This window comes from Peromyscus californicus, unplaced genomic scaffold, assembly GCF_007827085.1.
Source record: "Peromyscus californicus insignis strain IS unplaced genomic scaffold, ASM782708v3 Scaffold_14__1_contigs__length_90479793_seg_2, whole genome shotgun sequence".
NCBI classification, from domain to species: Eukaryota; Metazoa; Chordata; class Mammalia; order Rodentia; family Cricetidae; genus Peromyscus; species Peromyscus californicus.
The window spans coordinates 18,637,409-18,655,359 of record NW_026294436.1 but is presented as its reverse complement, the minus strand read 5'-3'; the positions used below and the strand labels follow the sequence as shown (position 1 = coordinate 18,655,359).

General features: G+C 48.5%; 2 protein-coding genes across 6 annotated transcripts in view; one reads left to right on the top strand and one right to left on the bottom strand.

Annotated features, from left to right (window-relative positions):
- Mfsd4a (major facilitator superfamily domain containing 4A) overlaps positions 1 to 17,951 on the top strand; it is a 47,811-nt gene that overhangs the window by 19,092 nt on the left and 10,768 nt on the right. For 3 of the 5 annotated variants that reach the window (XM_052736877.1, XM_052736876.1, XM_052736879.1), the window contains 3 exons: positions 586 to 733; positions 3,859 to 3,929; positions 5,279 to 5,399. In XM_052736877.1, the coding sequence (XP_052592837.1) occupies positions 586 to 733; positions 3,859 to 3,929; positions 5,279 to 5,399 (340 nt within the window). Of the gene's footprint in view, positions 1 to 585; positions 734 to 3,858; positions 3,930 to 5,278; positions 5,400 to 7,100; positions 8,467 to 17,951 lie in introns of those variants that run through there. The other 2 variants (XM_052736878.1, XM_052736880.1) reach the window with 1 other exon arrangement.
- Elk4 (ETS transcription factor ELK4) overlaps positions 14,978 to 17,951 on the bottom strand; it is a 28,537-nt gene continuing 25,563 nt past the window's right edge. The window contains exon 6 of the transcript XR_008217880.1: positions 14,978 to 16,890. The gene's annotated coding sequence lies outside the window, so the exon portion shown is untranslated. The remainder of the gene's footprint in view (positions 16,891 to 17,951) is intronic.

The window sequence follows — 17,951 nt, the reverse complement described above, 5'->3', positions numbered from 1 at the left end:
CTGGGTGATTTTAGCAAAACTCTGCCTGTGGGGCACAGACCTGGCTGAGTCACAAGGATTTCTGAGCATGCAATCTGAGCTACCCAGTTGTTAGCTCCAGCCATGGGATTTAAGTGAAATCTAGGAGGCACCGAGCTGGTTTCCACAACTCTTGATCCTCCTGGGTCCTTGTGTTGGATTCCCAGAGGGTAGGGACGCAATGTCCATCACCCATCCTGCTAGCTCATGGCTTTCCTCACTCTGGACCCTGGAACTCGGGTGTCAGGGAAAGAGAAGGACACTTCACAGAGCGGGGCGTTAGCAGGAGGGGGAGTGTTGATGACCTGGGTTCATGGAAGACCCTGGGGGCCAGCAGTGCCTGTTCCCTGTGTTCCCCGGGTGCTGGGGGTGGTTGCAGTCCGGCTCACCTCCCTGTGTAGATCCTGAATTAGGAATGGTGCAGGTATCAGTGAGACCACAGGGTGGCGCATGGGCCACACCATTCTCCTGGGGCCAGCGTGAATGCTCCTGCCTGAACGATCTATCCCTTCCTCCAAGATGCCCAGCCTTGTGCCCTCTCTAATTGCATCTGCCTCTGCTGTACAGGTGGGCGTGGTGGTGACATTCCTGCTCCTGCTTATTTTCTCCTACAATGTCATCTTCCTGTTCGTGGGGACCGCAAGCCTCGGACTGTTTCTGAGTAGCACCTTCCCCAGCATGCTGGCCTACACGGAGGACATCCTCCAGTACAAAGGTGAGTGGCAGAGGAACACAGAAGCATGCTCCCTGCAGCCGGTGGCCACCTCCTCTCCTGCTCCCAGCCTGCTGTGGCATTCTAGGCCTGGACTTGCACCAGGAAAATCAAAACACCCGCTGGCACGTGAGGGCAGGCGTGTTTGGTCATGGGTGTCCTGTCCGTGGCTTTCTGTGTGTTCTGCGTGTGTCCTCTCAGGCCACAGGGAAGTCCTGCAGCATGCGTCTATGTCCTTCTTCCTAATAACGGCATGGTCCTCTTCATGGATCTACAGCTGACATTGTGGCTGGCACAGTGCCCTGTCCATGTTTGACTTAGAAGAAAAACAATTCATGTGATAGGGTGACTCAAAGAATCAAGTGTCTTTGAGTTTCTGACTTCTGGATCCTCTAAGTGGGGTTTGACACATGGCTGAGACATATCTCAAATCAGGGAAAGTTCTTTTGTACTGTGATTCCAAAGCAGCCCTGGTCCCGATGGAGCCGAGGGCAGAAACAACATCAGCTAGTGTTGGTGCCCATCCTTCGGACACGCCTGTGTGCTACTGAGGACATCATGAAGAACAGGGGGCCATGCCTAGGAGACACAGTCCCTTCCCCCAGCTCATCCTGGCAGCAGGGGAGGCGACTCCCTGGGGGACCAAAGGACTCAGACTCTAAACTCAAGAGAGTCCATTAAGGGGTGACACAATGTCCCTATGTCAGTTTTCAGAGATGAACTGACATTCCGGCATGACGCATCTGCGGAATGACCACTCGGCTCCATCTTCCGGTCACTTCCTGCGGGCTGGGCTGAATTTCAGCCTTTCTCGTCACTTACTCGCTCGGCAGATTTAACGGTGCTGCCCTTTGCCATCACCTCCTCTGCCTTCGTAGGTCTGGGCTTGTCTGGTTGCCCTTCGGTCCTGCCCCCCTCGGACCCACTGGCTCAGCTTTGGGATCCCCTGGAGTTCTACACTGCAACCAGGGCCCAGGCTCCTCTGAGTGGGATGTCAGAGTGGAGAGGTGGCTTGTTCTGACAGCATCTAGGTGTGGGACTGTCACAAGGCCACTCTGTGCCGCTGCAGAGGGTCCTCTGAGTGGCAGGCCTGCAGTCGAGGCGCACTAACTCCTTGGAGTTCCTTTGATGACATGGCAATTACTTTGAGCCGCCATGCTTTGACCATAACCACACTTGGTCTGGACTGCCTCCATCAACTCCCCCACCCCCACCCTGTGCCCTTCCAGGACGTATCTCTGATCTCCATGGAAAGGGGTGCCTCCCTCCTTTGTGCCCCACTGACTCAGGCCTGTCCCTGCAGTGTGACCCATCTCACGACTTCTGTACCTAAGCTGTGTCCTCTCCAACACAGTCCCAGAAAGGGACAAGAGAAAGTGTAGGCTTTGAGGACATTGCAGACACAGTCCCACCTCTATATTCACAGGTCTGTGACCTCGAGTGACCTCATTTCTTCTCAGTGAGCCTCCGTTTTCCTGTCTGTCATATGGTGGCTCACTCCTGTAATCCTAACCCTTGGGAAGCAGAGGCAGGCAGATCTCTGTAAGTCCTAGGCCAGCCAGGGCTACATAGTGAGACCTGATCTCAGAAAAAAGGAGGAGGAAGAAGATGAAGGAGGAGGAAGGAGAAAGGGGGGGGGGGAGGAAGAGAAGGCAGGAAAAGGCAGCAGCAGCAGCAGCAGCAGCAGCAGCAGCCTACCTCTGCTGGGCTGCTTGTACCTCAATGGCAGAGCACTTGCCTTGCATGTGGAAGGCTCTGGGTGAGCTCCCCGGTACCACAAAAACAACCCAGAGACAAATGTTGGTCCCGTAGAAATGCTCTGCCTGGGAGAGGATGCAAAGCTCTTGATGGATTGGCATCCCTGGCAGCTCACAGGGCTCCCTACCTGCAAGTCTGTAGCACGATTGCTGATGTGCAGAAGGGCCTCAGGGTGTTTCAAAAGAACGCATGGGACAGTTGGGAGCCCTTGGGATTCAGAGACGGGAGTGAGCAGTGTTCAGTGTCGAAATCTGACGGGATGTGAGCTGCCCTGCACGGAGGAAAGGGTGGGGAAAAGGAGAGTTAGGTGCGGAGGAAGGATGTGCAAGCTCGGGCGGGGCAGGGATTGGCTGGAGGGAGACAGAGCTGGGAGGAGGTGGAGCCTGGCGCACGCCTTTAATCCCAGCACTCGGGAGGCGGAGCCAGGCGGATCTCTGTGAGTTCGAGGCCAGCCTGGGCTACCAAGTGAGTTCCAGGAAAGGCGCAAAGCTACACGGAGAAACCCTGTCTCAAAAAACCAAAAAAAAAAAAAAAGAGAGAGAGAGAGATGTGCCAACGTAGGCTGCAGTGCTACGGATAAGCTCTGGCATGTGTCAGGGAACCAGAGAGGCGGTCACCCTCCTGGAAAAGTGTCTGGTGGGGGAGGAAGACCGTCAGCTAGGGGGTCAGAATGTGCCGGAAACAGGCAGGGGCAGTCAGGGCTAGGGGAGAAGCTGCCATCCTAGGCATAGGGACTGTGGGAGATGTTCTCAAAGGACATCTAAACTCAGGCACAACACATGAACTGGCGGAGGGAGGGAAATCTTCAGCGGGCCAGTAAAGGGCCGCATCCGAGACAGGCAGCAACACAGGTCATAATGCCAGTTTATCCTGGCTGAAGGGTGGCTCGGGAGCCAGCAGGGTGAGAGATGGCCTTGAAAAACTGCATAAAGCATCTTGACTCATCCTGAAGGGTGAGGGACCTGCCTTCAAGTGTCTGTCCTGGGCCAGCACTCTGCAGAAGCCACACAACTTGTTGAAGGGCACATGGCAAGGGGTGTTATAACTGGCCTTAGACTCCAAGTCTGATGCTAAGTTTGAGCTCTGAAGGTCTCGGATCTCTCTGGAAAGGCAGGCAGTGGCCAGGCTGAGAAGAGTCCTGAATGCCAGGTTACACAACTGTGAATGATTGAAGGTCTGAGAACAAGAAAGAGACAGGTGAATAGCAGGAGAGAAACATTCCTGAGGCAGTCACAGATCAAAGTCCTAGTCGGAACCCACAACGATCTCTGACACCTTCCAGAGGCATCCCAGAATGCTCTGGGTTCTGATCGCTCACGTCTGCATCCTCAGCTTGCTCTCACCCCACCTTCTCTTCTCTTTTGATTTAGGCTGTGCGACTACAGTGCTGGTGACTGGGGCAGGAATTGGCGAGATGGTCCTGCAGATGCTGGTTGGTTTGGTAGGTGGGGTCCTCCCTGGGGGGTGGGGGGTTGGGGAGCACTCCCCCAAGCAGGTGAGAAGATTCAGCCAGCCACCTTTAAGTGCAAGCTATCACCTCCCGAATCCCACATAGCCTGCAGGAATCCACCAGCTGGAGCTAACTGTTTCTGTCTCCAAGCCAGCCAGACTCAAAAGCCAGGCCTCTGAGTGTGGGCTGTGGAGACCTTAATGACTGAATCCATGAATCCAAAGCAAACAGGGCTGTCTGGGCCTGGGGCCAGGGGGCCCCGTGAGACTGCTGTTGGCCCTCAGAGCCTGGATGGTGAGCTCTGCTTCTGGCAGTGTTCTTTATCCATCCTGCCCAGGTCCATGTCTCCCAGTCTGTGGCCATGCTAACTAGGACCCTCTGCTCATGTCCAGCACCCGCCCTGACCACCCCCTACCTGTCCTTCAACATGCCCATGTTACATTTGTTTCCCAGGAAATCAAAAATCAAAATCCACATTACTTTCCTTGATGACCATAACAGAGACGCCAGTCTTTTTTCAGCACAGGATCCTGAAACATAAATAACCGAGCAGCTTGCCCTAGGTCTGCTGGCTTTTAGTAATGGCCAGCAGTGCTGCGGAGCCTAGGTGGTATACCCTCCAGAATCCCCTCCAGCCACTGGAGACTCCTTTCTCCTCCCTCCAACCCGATGAAGGGGAAGAGTTACGTTTTGGATGCCCTCTGCATCGAAATGCCACGTCTGGAGTCTGAGTTGGTGTGGTTTCTTTCTTCCTTTTCCTTTTTTTTTAAAAATTTTAAACAGTTTCTCTATATAGTCCTGGAACTTGCTATGTAGACCAGGCTAGCCTTGAACTCACAGAGATCCACCTGCCTCTGCCTCCTGAGTGCTGGGATTAAAGACATGAGCTACCATACTGGACATGGTATGGTTTCTTAAGTTGGTGGTCTATGAAAGTTCTATTTGCTACTTAGACATGCTCTAAATTTTCATAAGTTAAAAGTACACACATACACACACACACATACACACACACAGACCTTCTGCAAAGTTTCAGTTAGACCTATGGGTATAGAAACATCTCATGTGTTTGGAATTTCAGTGAGCATATGGAGTTTTCCAGAAAGTTCTAGAACATGGAACTGAAAGAGTATATGGGGTATAGACAGGTCCAACCCTAGCTTTAGGGCAGGACTTCTGTCTTCACCAGACCTCTAACCTTGGGAAGACCTCCCCTACATTCCTATGTCCGGTAGGAATGCCCCAAGGGACTGGGAAGCCTACAAGGGCCCAAGGCAGCCATTTTTCCGGTACACCGTCACATGGGAATTCAATGGCCACTCTGTGTTCCTCTCTGGCAGATCTTCCAGGCCCAGGGCAGTTACAGTTTCCTGGTCTGCGGTGTGATCTTTGGCTGCCTGGCTTTTATCTTCTACACCGTGCTCCTGTTTTTCCACAGGATACACCCTGAACTCTCATCAGGTAAGGAGAAAATGTGTTTCTCCACAGAGAGGGGAAACGGAGCGGGGGAGGGCAGTGTGATTTTAACAATCCGAAGAGCTGTTCTGTTCCCAGTGAAATGCAAGGAAGTGTTTATTTTTCTACCGTTTCCCCTGCCCTTCTCCCTGCTTTCCTGGATTGGCCACACTGGAGTGGGAAAGCAAGAGAGGGTAGAGCAGGCTGACTCACCGCTTCTCCGTTAGCAGAGGGGCACGGACTGTGAACCTGTCTTCCTGCAACTCCTTTTACAGTGGATCCTAGGGCCAAAAGTCGAGAGCAGGAGAGGCCAGAGCTTGCCTCCCCGGCTGGAGCTTGGCCCGGTGGCCTAACTGGCTGGCCACTTCCTTGCAGTCTGGGGTTCTGACTCTTCTCCAAAGTGCTTCTTAAAAAAAAAAAAAAAAAAAAAAAAACAAAGAAATCTTTTTGGCCAAATGGCAGGGAAGAGTTCCTTTGGGACAGAGACCCAAAGGAGACCCCAGGCCAGGGTAGTACCAAGGCTATTTTTGTAACTCAGCATGTCCCTTGCCCAGTGACTACAGCCATGCATTGGGTTGTCTTAGCAGAAGGTGCCCAAGCAAAGCCAGTGTTCTCTCAGTGAAAACAAATCACATACACATACACATACACACACACATACACACACACACACACACACACACACACACACACACACACACACACACACACACACACTGAAGAACTACCGCCCTCTCTTGCTAAGTAGCTATGTCCACTCTATATATTAAGTACAGAGCTGGACATGGTGGCACACGCCTTTAATCCCAGCACTGGGGAGGTAGAGGCAGGTGGATCTATGACTTTGAGGCCAGCCTGGTCTACATAGTGAGTTCCAGGTCAGACCGGACTACATAGTGAGGCCCTGTCTCAATAAAACAAAACAAAATAACAACAACAACACAAATTTTAACTATAGAGGCCCAGCAGGAGGGAGGACACCCCATCCCCAGAACAGCCTCTGAGATGGCAGGTAGTAGCTACTGACCAGCCCAGCCTTCTACATAGAACTTCACGTAACATATGTAGTCAAGATGGCTCAGCAAGGTAAGGGTGCCTGCCACCAGGGCTGGTACTTTCGAGTTCACTCCCGGGGACCCACATGGTAGAAGGAGAGAACTGACTCCTGTAAGCAGTCCTCCGACCTCCATACAAATATTGTGGCACACAGACCCCCCAACACACATACACACACACACACACACACACACACACACACACACACACACACACACACACAAAGACTGGGCCAAAGAAGAAGGAGGAGGAGGAGGAGGAGGAGGAGGAGGAGGAGGAGGAGGAGGAGGAGGAGGAGAAGAAGAAGAAGAAGAAGAAGAAGAAGAAGAAGAAGAAGAAGAAGAAGAAGAAGAAGAAGAAGAGGCACACCATTATGTCAAATATCAAATGACTGATGGTCTCTGTGTTTTTCCCCCAGCCCTAGACACTAGTCCCAGCTAACTGCCTCTATCAGCACTTCACCAGAACTTGGTCTGACTTCCCACCATACCGTGTGTGTGTGTGTGTGTGTGTGTGTGTGTGTGTGTACCCTAATGAGCCCCAGAACAGCAGAGAAACAAAAAACTTGTTCACTCTCTAGAGTGACCTGTTGCAGAGCAAGCCAGGGCCATCCGCATCTGCTACCTGTGCTCTCTATGTGTTCTTTCGTAGTTCTTACCCAAGACAAACCCCTTGGCGTGGAGAACTCTGAGAGCTACCAGAGGTGAAGACCTCAGCCTCCTGAGCGCCAGGGTGATCAAACTGCCACAGGAGGCCGAGGGTCACGGAGGAAGCTTCTCCTGCCACCTTGCTTACGTCGTTTCCTTTCATACTTAGGCAGGAAGTTGAGTCCTGGTCCCTGAGTGCTCCCTGAACAAATCAAGCACCTGCCTAGCACTTTAGTATCGTCTTCTCTGGTTCAGACTTGGTAGTCCCTGGTAACCAGATGGGAGGGACCAAAGACAGCTCACATCTCTCCACTCATCACCCTGTGCATGGGCTAAACGCTGGGCTTGAGATCACTTTTAGTTGAGGTTTGAAAAAAAAATGCTGAAATCATAAAGCTTAATCATTGCTAGATGTAGATATATTTAGATATATTTTAAATTAATCACAACCCTCTAGCATGTTGAAAAGGATTTATGTGTTCTTCCCTTACCCATGATCCTAAGTCCCTAACATTCCTCCTGTAGAAATCAGGAGTTCCCTTGTGTCCTAAGACAGCAAAGGAAATGCTGAATCTTTTTTTGAGACCCCCAGGTCAGTGGCACACTAGGCTAACCCAGACCAGCTTTAGAAAAGCTGACTGTTAAATTTTCATTTTGAAAGTCGTGCAGCCATGATTTCAAGTTAAATTAACCTGTAACTAAACCAAGGCACTACTCAAAATACTTTCTCATTTTACATGCCTGATGCTCCTGAGGTCACTGTGTCTGTGGCACAAAGGTGGTGGCATTTCTATGTAACGGAATGCTGCCGGGCTCCTCTCAGCTGCTCAGTGACAGCCCGCTGGTAGTCCGAGGTCAGCCATGGTACAGAAATGGTAAAAGCTACACATCATGGCTGCGCTCTCCCCGTCCCCCAGAACAGATGGTTTTACCGGCCTCTCACTGCTAATGAGCAATGTTAATTGGTTCAGAAAGCACAAGGAGAATGAGATGGACCTCCTATTTTTCTTTACTGACATCCACAAGGTGCAGAGGCAGCACTGAGAATTTAAAAAAAAAAAAAAAAAGCTCATTGAAGTTTTGTGCCTTTTACAGAGGAAAATTTTATACTGTGTCAAGGTCTTTTTTCCCCATAGAAATCGAGGACTCCTGAATAATTCAAGCCATGCAGTATACAGAGAGCAGTGTCAGTATGCAGAAATCGATGTCTGTCAGGAGTTCCCAGTTCTATGCAGAACACAGAGGGTTAGTAATACAGAGAATTCGAGAATACAGGCTCTCCAGCCTGGACAAGGCTGAGCGCAAGATCTCTGGAATCACTGCCATGGCTGTTACAGTGACTTCTGGAAGGAATGAAATGTCCCATTACAGTCCAGGGTTTATCTGTGCATTCTCTGTGCATATACATGTGTTCTTGTGAAAGCTGAGTGGACTGTAGTCCCAAGGGCTGTCGTTCACACACCACACACCAACAGAGCAGTACCAGCCTCACCTTCTAGCTGTGACCCTGGACCCCAACCTGGCCCCACCCCACCCCCCTCCCACCCACCCACCCACCAGTCCCACCCCCCTGCCCCACGCCCAGGCATTTCTAGCCTCGCTTGTTTTTACCACTATGGTGGCATTTCTAAAAGCACCCTACCTCACAGGAATTCTGAGAGAATTAAGTGTATATAGAGTATTTGCTACATGCCCAACATGGGAACTGCCTTCCGAATGCTCAAGTTTTTAACCTTTATTACAAGCCTCATAAGCAGCTTAGACGCCACTCACGTTTGGTACAAACTGTAATGCAAACAAACTCCACTTTGAAACGCTGATGGCCTAAGCAAATCCTTTTAACTATATTTATGAATACTTTCAAAAGCACCCAATGCTAGGCAAACTGAAATGTGCAATCTAACTGTAGTAAGTGACCTGGGTGAAGAGAAAAGCGGCTGTATTTTTCTTGTAGTTTTTCAAGAAAACATCCTTTTTATACAGATTTAAAAAGAAGAATCACTGGTTATATCTACATGGGTGACGATTGATGTGTTAATAGAGAAAATAAATTAAAACAAATCAAATAATTTCCTAAAATAAAATATTTTAAGCTTAGTAAGTGTGTCATCCATCATGAAGGGCAGTTGACCCTTTATACATAAGCTCAAACGGTCTAATGCTTCCCAGAGACAGGTCTCTCTTATAGGGTCTACATGGTGCACACACACATCTCACATCTGTGATACACACATTTGGGGGTTTGGGGCAGTGCTAGGGAGTTCCATGTACTCTAGGCAAGCACTTACCACAGAGCCACACTTCTAGCTCTCAAACCTTTGGTCATTTCAGACTGTTGTGAAGTCTCCCTGTTCCCAGATTCCTTCTGCAGACATGGGAATCTAACCCCCAGCACACCTAAAGGCAGGCACAGTAACATAAAGGGTTTTTTTTTAATTTCTTTCATATATTATATGCATCTTTTTTCTTTCACATATATTTTTCTTTCCATATATATATGGATAATACACACACATACATACACATATATACACACACACACACACGTATATATATACATATATATATTCAAAATGTGTTTCTTGGGATGGTTCCCACTTATCTTGAGTCACGTGTTTTCAGTGCTGCTTCCTCCTGAAGAGCATCCTTCCATCAGGCTTGCTTTTCAAGCACTGACAGAGGACAGTGGAGCAGCCGACACACAAGACTGCCTTTTGTGCATGGCTAAAGACCGTGGTGATTTTACAGCACCCTGGGCATTTCCCATCTGTAAACTAGGAATTGGGGCTCTGCACCAGGTGCTTTTTCTTGTGTTTCCTCTTTCGTCTTCAGGAGAGGGATGAAGGGGATCCTTTGCGAGAGGCGTGTTCTCATAGGGAGATCGTCCCCGCTGGAACTTAAAGCGGGTCTTCTGTAGACCAAGATAGACTAGATATTACTATGTAGTTCAAATTATCTTGAACTCCTGATTTTCTTATTTCTACATCCCAAGTGCTAGGATTACAGGCGTGCCTCCCCACAGCCAGGTTATGTGGGTCTGGGAAGCAAACTCTGAGCACACAGGGGAGGCAGGCATCTACCAACGGAGCTCCAGCCCCGGTTCACAGAGGTTTACTCATTAAAAAAAAAAAAAAAAAAAAAAAAAAGACTAAGCGCTCACCACGTTCAAAGCAGACACCTAGGTGCAGTGTCAGCAGTGAATGAGAAGTCCCTGCCTCTCAAGGACTGCAAGGTCAAAACCACAGAAACAGCAAATAAATATATAACATGTTGTAGGATGGTGGAGTACTGTAAGGAAAAAGCAGGGAAGGGGTAGGCATGGGAATGCCGAGAGATGCTCCGGCTGTCTTACCACGAGGACAGCATTTGTGCTACAGGGGCAAGCTAGCTGGGTACCTGGGAATATCCTGCCAGGCAGAGGCTACAGCGAGGGAAAGGTTTGTGAACTGGAATGTGCTTCAGAGAACCTGAGAAGCAGCTGGCAGGCTGGTGTGGACCAACTGCAAAGAAGACGGGCAGGCAGGAAACAGGGTGGGTGATATGCTAGCTGGGGCCCAGATCACACACATCAGGGTAGGAACACAGGTTTTTCTGGGGGACATGAGGTTACTGACAGAGTGTGACATAGCATGGTTTCCTCATTTAAAATGGTCACTCTGGCTGTTTGAAGACTGTGTGGCTGAGTTGACAAGATCAGCTCAGGCACAGCTGTAGGGCTAGAGAAGTGAGTGACCTGGGCCACGTCGGTAGCAGTGGGAGTGATGAGAGCGGATTCAATGTGAAGGTCAAACTGGCGGGATTTGCTGATGGATTGAGTGTGTCTGAGAGAAAGTTGGCAGTCCCAGATAAGTCCAAGGCGTCTGACCTGTGCCGAGGTATGAGGCCATTTTGAGGCAGGCATGCATAGGGAAGACTCCTCTTAGCTTGACTATACACACCACACTTAACCAGGGGGACTCTGCCAACATGGAGCTGCACGCCACTCCCTAAAGTAACTGGTAACGCTGACCTGGAGCTTCCTAGCAACCCTTAGCAACTCCCCTTTTATGGCCAAGGACACCCTGCAATGTATCTGGGAATGTGAGGCACAAGGAGAATGAAATGGGCATCCTATTTTTCTTTACTGAAATCTACAAGGTACAGAAGCAGCACTGAGAATTTAAAAAAAAAATAGCTCATTGAAGTTTTGTACCTTTCATAGAGGAAAATTTTTTAGTGTGTCAAGGTCTTTTTTCCCCATAGAAATCGAGGACTTCTAAATAATTCAAGCCATGCAGTATACAGAGAACAGTGTCAGTATGCAGAAATCAGTGTGAGGCAGTGGGTCCATCTGGCCTGGACTGGTTTAGTGCATGTACAACAAGGCAAACTATGCCCAAAATGAACTTTTCGGAAAAATCCCTATTTACCATCATGCCTGTGCATGATTGAATGAATGTAAGAGATCAAAATCAGACGCATCATGAGAAAGGACATGTGCAGTGCACACCTCCATACCATGCCTGTAGAGGTCAGAACACAACCCCCAGGTGCTGGTCCCTGCCTTTCCATCTTGTCTGAGAAGGGAGGGCTCTTTGCTGCTGCTGCTGCATAAGCCAAGCTTTCTGGCCCAAAGCTTCTAGTGGATTCTCTGGCCTTAGCCTTCCATCTCCGGGTACAGCAGTGGTTCTCAACCTGGGGGGGATCACACCCTTTTTGGGGTGGCCTATGATCATTGGAAAATACATATTTCCGATGGCCTTAGGAACTGAGACACGGCATCTCTCTCCTGGCAGGTCTACCCTCATGCAGCCACGCCCACATGCAAGAATCTGGAAATGTATTAAAGGGTCGCAGCAATAGGAAGGTTGAGGCCCACTGGGGTAGAGGGAGCTAGGATTATACATTTGGCTTTGCCTTGCATTCCGGGGATCTGAACTCAAGCTGTCAGGCTTGTGCAGGAAGCCCCTTGACGCATGAGCCATCTCCCTGGCTCGGTCTGTCTACTCTGCTCTCGCTTTGCTCCTCAACAAGCTCTCACTGCTTTACTACCGTTTCTTGAATTCTCTGAAGGATGCCATGAACCTAGAAACACGCAGTCCAGACAGGGACGGCTGGCAACAGTCTCAACCCTGGAAATCCAGGAATACTCAAGAGCTGTGTTGGGGCCAGAGAGACGCCGCCTCAGCAGTTAAGAGCACTTGCTGTTCCAGAGGACTCAGGTTCAGTTCCCAGCACAACTCATAGCCAGCTCTAACTCCAGTTCCAGGGGATGTGACACTTTCTACTAGTCTCTCAGGCACCAGGCACCTACGTGCTACACTCATACATTTGCAGGCAAAACACTCATACACATAAAAAGATGAAAATATACGTATTTAAAGAATGCCTGCCAAAAATAAGATTGGCTGATCTGTGTGGTGGTACACGCCTTTAATGCCAACACTCAGGAGTCAGAGGTAGGCAGATCTCCTGTGTGTTTGAAGCCAGCTTGGTTTACATAGCTCAGGCCAGCCAGAGATACACAGTGAGGCCATGTCTTTTTAAAAAGTTTTTTGCACATCAGTTTATGATGTTTATAACTTACATAAAAGTTATGTAACTTACAGTGTTTAAAGCCAAGGGACCAAATGATATCGTCTAGGTAATAGTTGTAGGGACTGGGAGAGTTTGAACCCCGGAAGTTCCTCCAAAACTAGAGGTTTGGGAAAGGAACTGATGCAGTAGGGTGAAAATGAGAGGCCAGAGGTAGGGACAAATTCAGGGTCAGAGTGGTTTCCTGGGAGGTATTCGAAAAGCATCTCAAGGAGAGGTCATTCACAGGACAGAAGCACCACTGGGCCAGATGAGAGAGGCACTTGGGTTAACGACAGCAGTGTGTTCAAAACACATGGGATCAACACACTTAAACCCAGTAGCATCCCCAGCATCTGCCCGGAGCCACTGCTGTTCAAATTTCCACTCCTGTGCTAGTCTTTCTCTATGACACACCACAGTACTTCTGAGAGACTCCCAATGAAGTCACTTCATGATCCCTTTCGTGGCAGGTATACCCTGGTCTGTGTATCACTGGGTAGTCATGGTCAGTGTGTGATCCTGTGACTCTCAAGTATTGTCTCCATGGTGGTTTGAAAGAAAATGGTCCCCAAAGAAGGTGGCACTATTAGGAGGTGTGGCCTTGTTGGAGTAGGTGTGGTCTTGTTGGAGGAAGTGTGTCACTGTGGAGGTGGGCTTTGAGGGTTCATATATGCTAAAGCCATGCCCAGTCAGACAGACCACTTCCTGTTTCCTGTAAGTCCAAATGCAGGACACTCAGCTCCTTCTCCAGCATCATGTCTGCCTGAGTATCACCACATCCCACCATAATGGACTGAACCTCTGAAACCGTAAGCCACCCCAATGAAATGTTTTCCTTTGTAAGAATTGCCGTGGTCACGGTGCCTCTTCACAGCAATAGAAACCCTAAGACAGTCTCTCACCTAATAGAGCCAATCCCAAAGAGCCCCAGTGTGAGGATATTTGTTATTAGATACCCCTGAAAACACAGGTGGTACTTGCAGTGAGCAGGCGTCTCCAAAGTGGTGTCAACAGTTGGGAGGCCCAGATCAGAAATGGTGGCTTCCTCGGGCTTTTCCACTGGAGCACTTGGAACTCTGGGCGCTCTAAAAGTAAGACGGTGAGCTTGGGGGACCATAGACCACTCTGGATAGCACATTCGAGAAAGGTAGGGAGGAGAGCCTTTCAGTGCGTCAACTGTGTGGTCAAGCACTGCCTGAGGAGACATCTCCCGAGGGCCTGTGCCTACCCACCAGCCGTCTGATAGGTTGTTACCTTCATCAGATGTGAACCTGCCCTCTCTGACATGATCTTGTCACCTATTTATTAAGCCCGCTTTCCCCACGGTGTTTCAAGCCAATTCTATTTTGGCTTAATTTCACTGCTGAATGAACTGGTCTCCAATTTCCTCCTCACAGGCCATACAAGGGAAGGGGCTAGGGAGGCCAAGCATTGGAGTGCATATCTGTAACCTCAGATGGCTGAGGCAGGAGGACCACAGTTCAGGGTTAGCAAGGTCTACATAGGAAGTTCCAGACCAGCCAAAGCTACATGAGACCCTGTCTCAAAACAAAAAAGGGTGTGAGAGTGTAAATAAGCAAGGACTGCTCGTTCCAAAGGCCGAAATAAATGCATCTCATTAGAGTTCTACATTCCAAAAACATTGAAGTTGTAAAACACACACACACACACACACACACACACACACACACACACACACACACACACACACTCTTCAGGGTCCGAAAGATGGCTCAGAGAATAAAGGAGATGCCACCAAACCTTTGACCTGAGTCTGATCCCCAGGACACACACAACAGAAGACAAAAACTGATCCCCAAAGCTGTCCTCCGACTGTGGCACACTTGTACCCCTGTACACACATACCCAGACACAAAGTAAATCATTGTAATACAATTTTTAAAGATTTCACATGACAAGCTGGGCATGGTGGCACACGCCTTTAATCCCAGCACTCAGGGAGGCAGAGGCAGGCGGATCTCTGTAGATCAAGGCCAGCCTGGGCTACAAAGTGAGTTTCAGGACAGCTAGGGGTGTTACACAGAGAAACCTTGTCTTAAAAAACAAAACAAAAACAAAAAAATTTCACATGACAAAGTGTTTCCAGCCCATCTGTTCTCTCAGTTTCTTCTACGCCAGCAATCATTTTACAATCACCCCTCTTCACTACCTCTTCTGACCTGGGCTTTATATGTTTCCATGGAGACACATCAAGCAGCTGAAGACCAGGTTTCAACAACACCCACTGAATTCATTCCTTACCCAGTTAGTGTGGGTGAAAATACCAGTGACTATGATGGGGGCGGGGGGAATAATCAAGTCAAGTCATTTGTTAAAAATATTTATTTTAAAAAAATACAATTGTCCATATCTAGTTGCACATATATCTATAAACAGATCTCCATAGCTCTGGACTTGTAGTAAACATGCCAGAGTGCTTTCTTAAAGCCAGCTTCCCACATACAAGCAAATCCCTCTGTCAGTTCTTACATAAAAGTTTTTTTAAAATGTATCATTTTCTTAAAATACACATGATCTCTATGGAAGTTAACAAAGCTTTTGCAGAAAGCTTAGAAGCAACAGAAGGAGGACCCCTGCCCGACTGGCTACCCAGGGCGGTCCCTGCAGTGCCTGGGGATGCACCCGGTGGCCCACCGCCTTTCCTCGGAACAGCGGTGCATGAGAAAGCCCTCACAGTGCACATTCGTCCTTTGCCCCATCTCCCTAAACTCCTGACTCCACACCGGCTTCACCAGCCTTAAAACAACACCCCATCGTCTCTACAGTTAAGTGCTCCTGTGTAGACAGATGAGATGACACGTTCTGTCCAGCTGTAAGAACAACTAATGTTAATTTTAAGGACTGTTAGCAGTTACCGTTTCAATTGCTTTTTCAGAAAAGAACAAAAGGTGATTGTAATACTTTGCAGGTCTCCTTAACATAAACTAAACTAAACTAAGACATGTAATTAGTATCGCCAGCTGACAGCTCTTCTTCTGGGCAGGTGTTGCTTACACCCATCTACAGATCTACTTATACAAAGGGGTGACACTGAGTAATATGAGATATAGATTTCAGTAAAATAAGCAAGGAGGGGTGGACACACAGGCAATAGTTCCTGAGGAGCGGAGTACCCTGTCAAGTCCTTTTCATCATCCATCCCAACTCACACACACAGGAACTCCCCCGCCCCATCCTGTGCTGTGTACACACTGGTGTATATACACTACACTCACTCCATGGCAGAACACAGGAACTCCCCCCACCCCATCCTGTGTACACACCGGTGTATATACACTGCACTCACTCCATGGCAGAACACAGGAACTCCCCCCGCCATCCTGTGTACACACCGGTGTATATACACTGCACTCACTCCATGGCAGAACATAGGAACTCCCCCGACCCCATCCTGTGTACACACTGGTGTATATACACTGCACTCACTCCATGGCAGAACACAGGAACTCCCCCGACCCCATCCTGTGTACACACCGGTGTATATACACTGCACTCACTCCATAGCAGAACACACGCTTTTCACTAAACTGTAGATGAACTGAATGAAAAGTAAGAGTTTGTTACTTAATGTCGTTTACCTTTTAAATCATGCTCACACCTTACAGTGGCACCAACTGCCAGGTTCACTGTGACTCAACCACCTAGCACACACAATGTAAAATAACCCATGGCTAGTTCCCATTAATCACAAGGGTCTTGCACCTTAGGTTGGTCCTGAACTTGCCACTTGACCCTCTACATTCCTAGTGCTGGGATGACAGGCTTGCACCTCCACTCCCAGTTTGTGACGTGATGGGGATCAAACCGTGGGCTAGCATGCTTGGAGGTCACTCTACCAATGGAGCTGAAGCTCCAGCTAGGGTCTTTTTAAAAGTTCTAGCAGGACTCATGGGAAATTATAAGGTTGTTCTTAAATGCAGATTTAAGCCAGATGTGGTAGCATGCACCTGTAGCCCCAGCTACTCAGGAGGTGATACTTGAAGAGACTGTTGCTAACATCAGTCTAAGCAAAACAAGATCCAGCTCATAAAAACAAAACCTAACTTACTTTAAAAAAAAAAAAAGTCAGGGCTGGAGAGATGGCTCAGAGGTTAAGAGCACTGGCTGCTCTTCCAGAGGTCCTGAGTTCAACTCCCAGCAACCACATGGTGGCTCACAACCATCTATGAGATCTGGTGCCCTCTTCAGGCCTGCAGGCAACATGCAGGCAGAACATCCTAGACATAATAAAATAAAAAAAAAAAAAGTCAATTTAATTATTTGGTGAATAAAGGACATAATTCTCAGAAACTCACTTTAACCCAAAATTTTATGTTTAGAACCAAACTAATTAGTATCAAAATGAACTAAGACTTCTTTAAAAAAAAAAAAAAAGTGGTATGTTTTTGTTCAATATGTGTACAGATGCCCACAGAGGCCAGAAGAGGGTGTCAGATCCTCTAGTGCTGGAGCTACAAGCAGTTTTGAGCCACCTGCCATGGGTGCTCTGAACCACTCAACTCCCACCCCTTTTTAAACAATGTATTTTTAGGCAGACTCTCACGTAGCTCAGGCTGGCCTCAAAATCACTATGTAGCCAAGGATGACCCTGAACTCTATAATCCTTCCTGCACCTCCCAAGCAACAGGATTACAACAACAGGATTAGGCATGTACTACCAGTCCCAGACAGAGTTTTATATTTAAAGAAAACTGCTAGAAGCAAAGGGAAGAGCCTCAGGGCCACACCTGTAAGCAGGCCTCCAGGAACTCAAAGCTCCTCTGTGAGTTTTCTGCCTAAGTAGCATTGTAGCGGATCCCAGTGACGCTCGCTCACCAGGGAAGACTGAAACATGCTGTTCTAACACACGTGCCAGCAACGGCAGCCTCAGATGCTGTCCAACAGAGGCCGCTGGTAAGGCTGTCCTCAAGCAAACAATGAAATGTCTCAGAAGGGACTGTGTCCCCGACGTAACAGAAATAAACAAGGAAGGAGAGCAACACCTAAAACCCCTTGCAATTGTATACTTTTCAAATGTACAGTGCAATCTACCAATGCAAGTCATCTTTAAAATCATACATGTCGAAAAAGCACAATATTACAAGCTTGTGAGTCATTTACATTCTAGCTGAAAGAGGCTGCCTTACCGAGCCTGGAAGGAAGGCTCATCAGGTAATCCATTCCTTCCTTCTCCAGATGTGCCTAAGTTCCCACATTTCCCTGACCCTCAATATCCTGAACTGAAGTCAAGCAAAATAATCATTAACTGCTTCCAGTTATTAAAAACAAAAACAGCTGG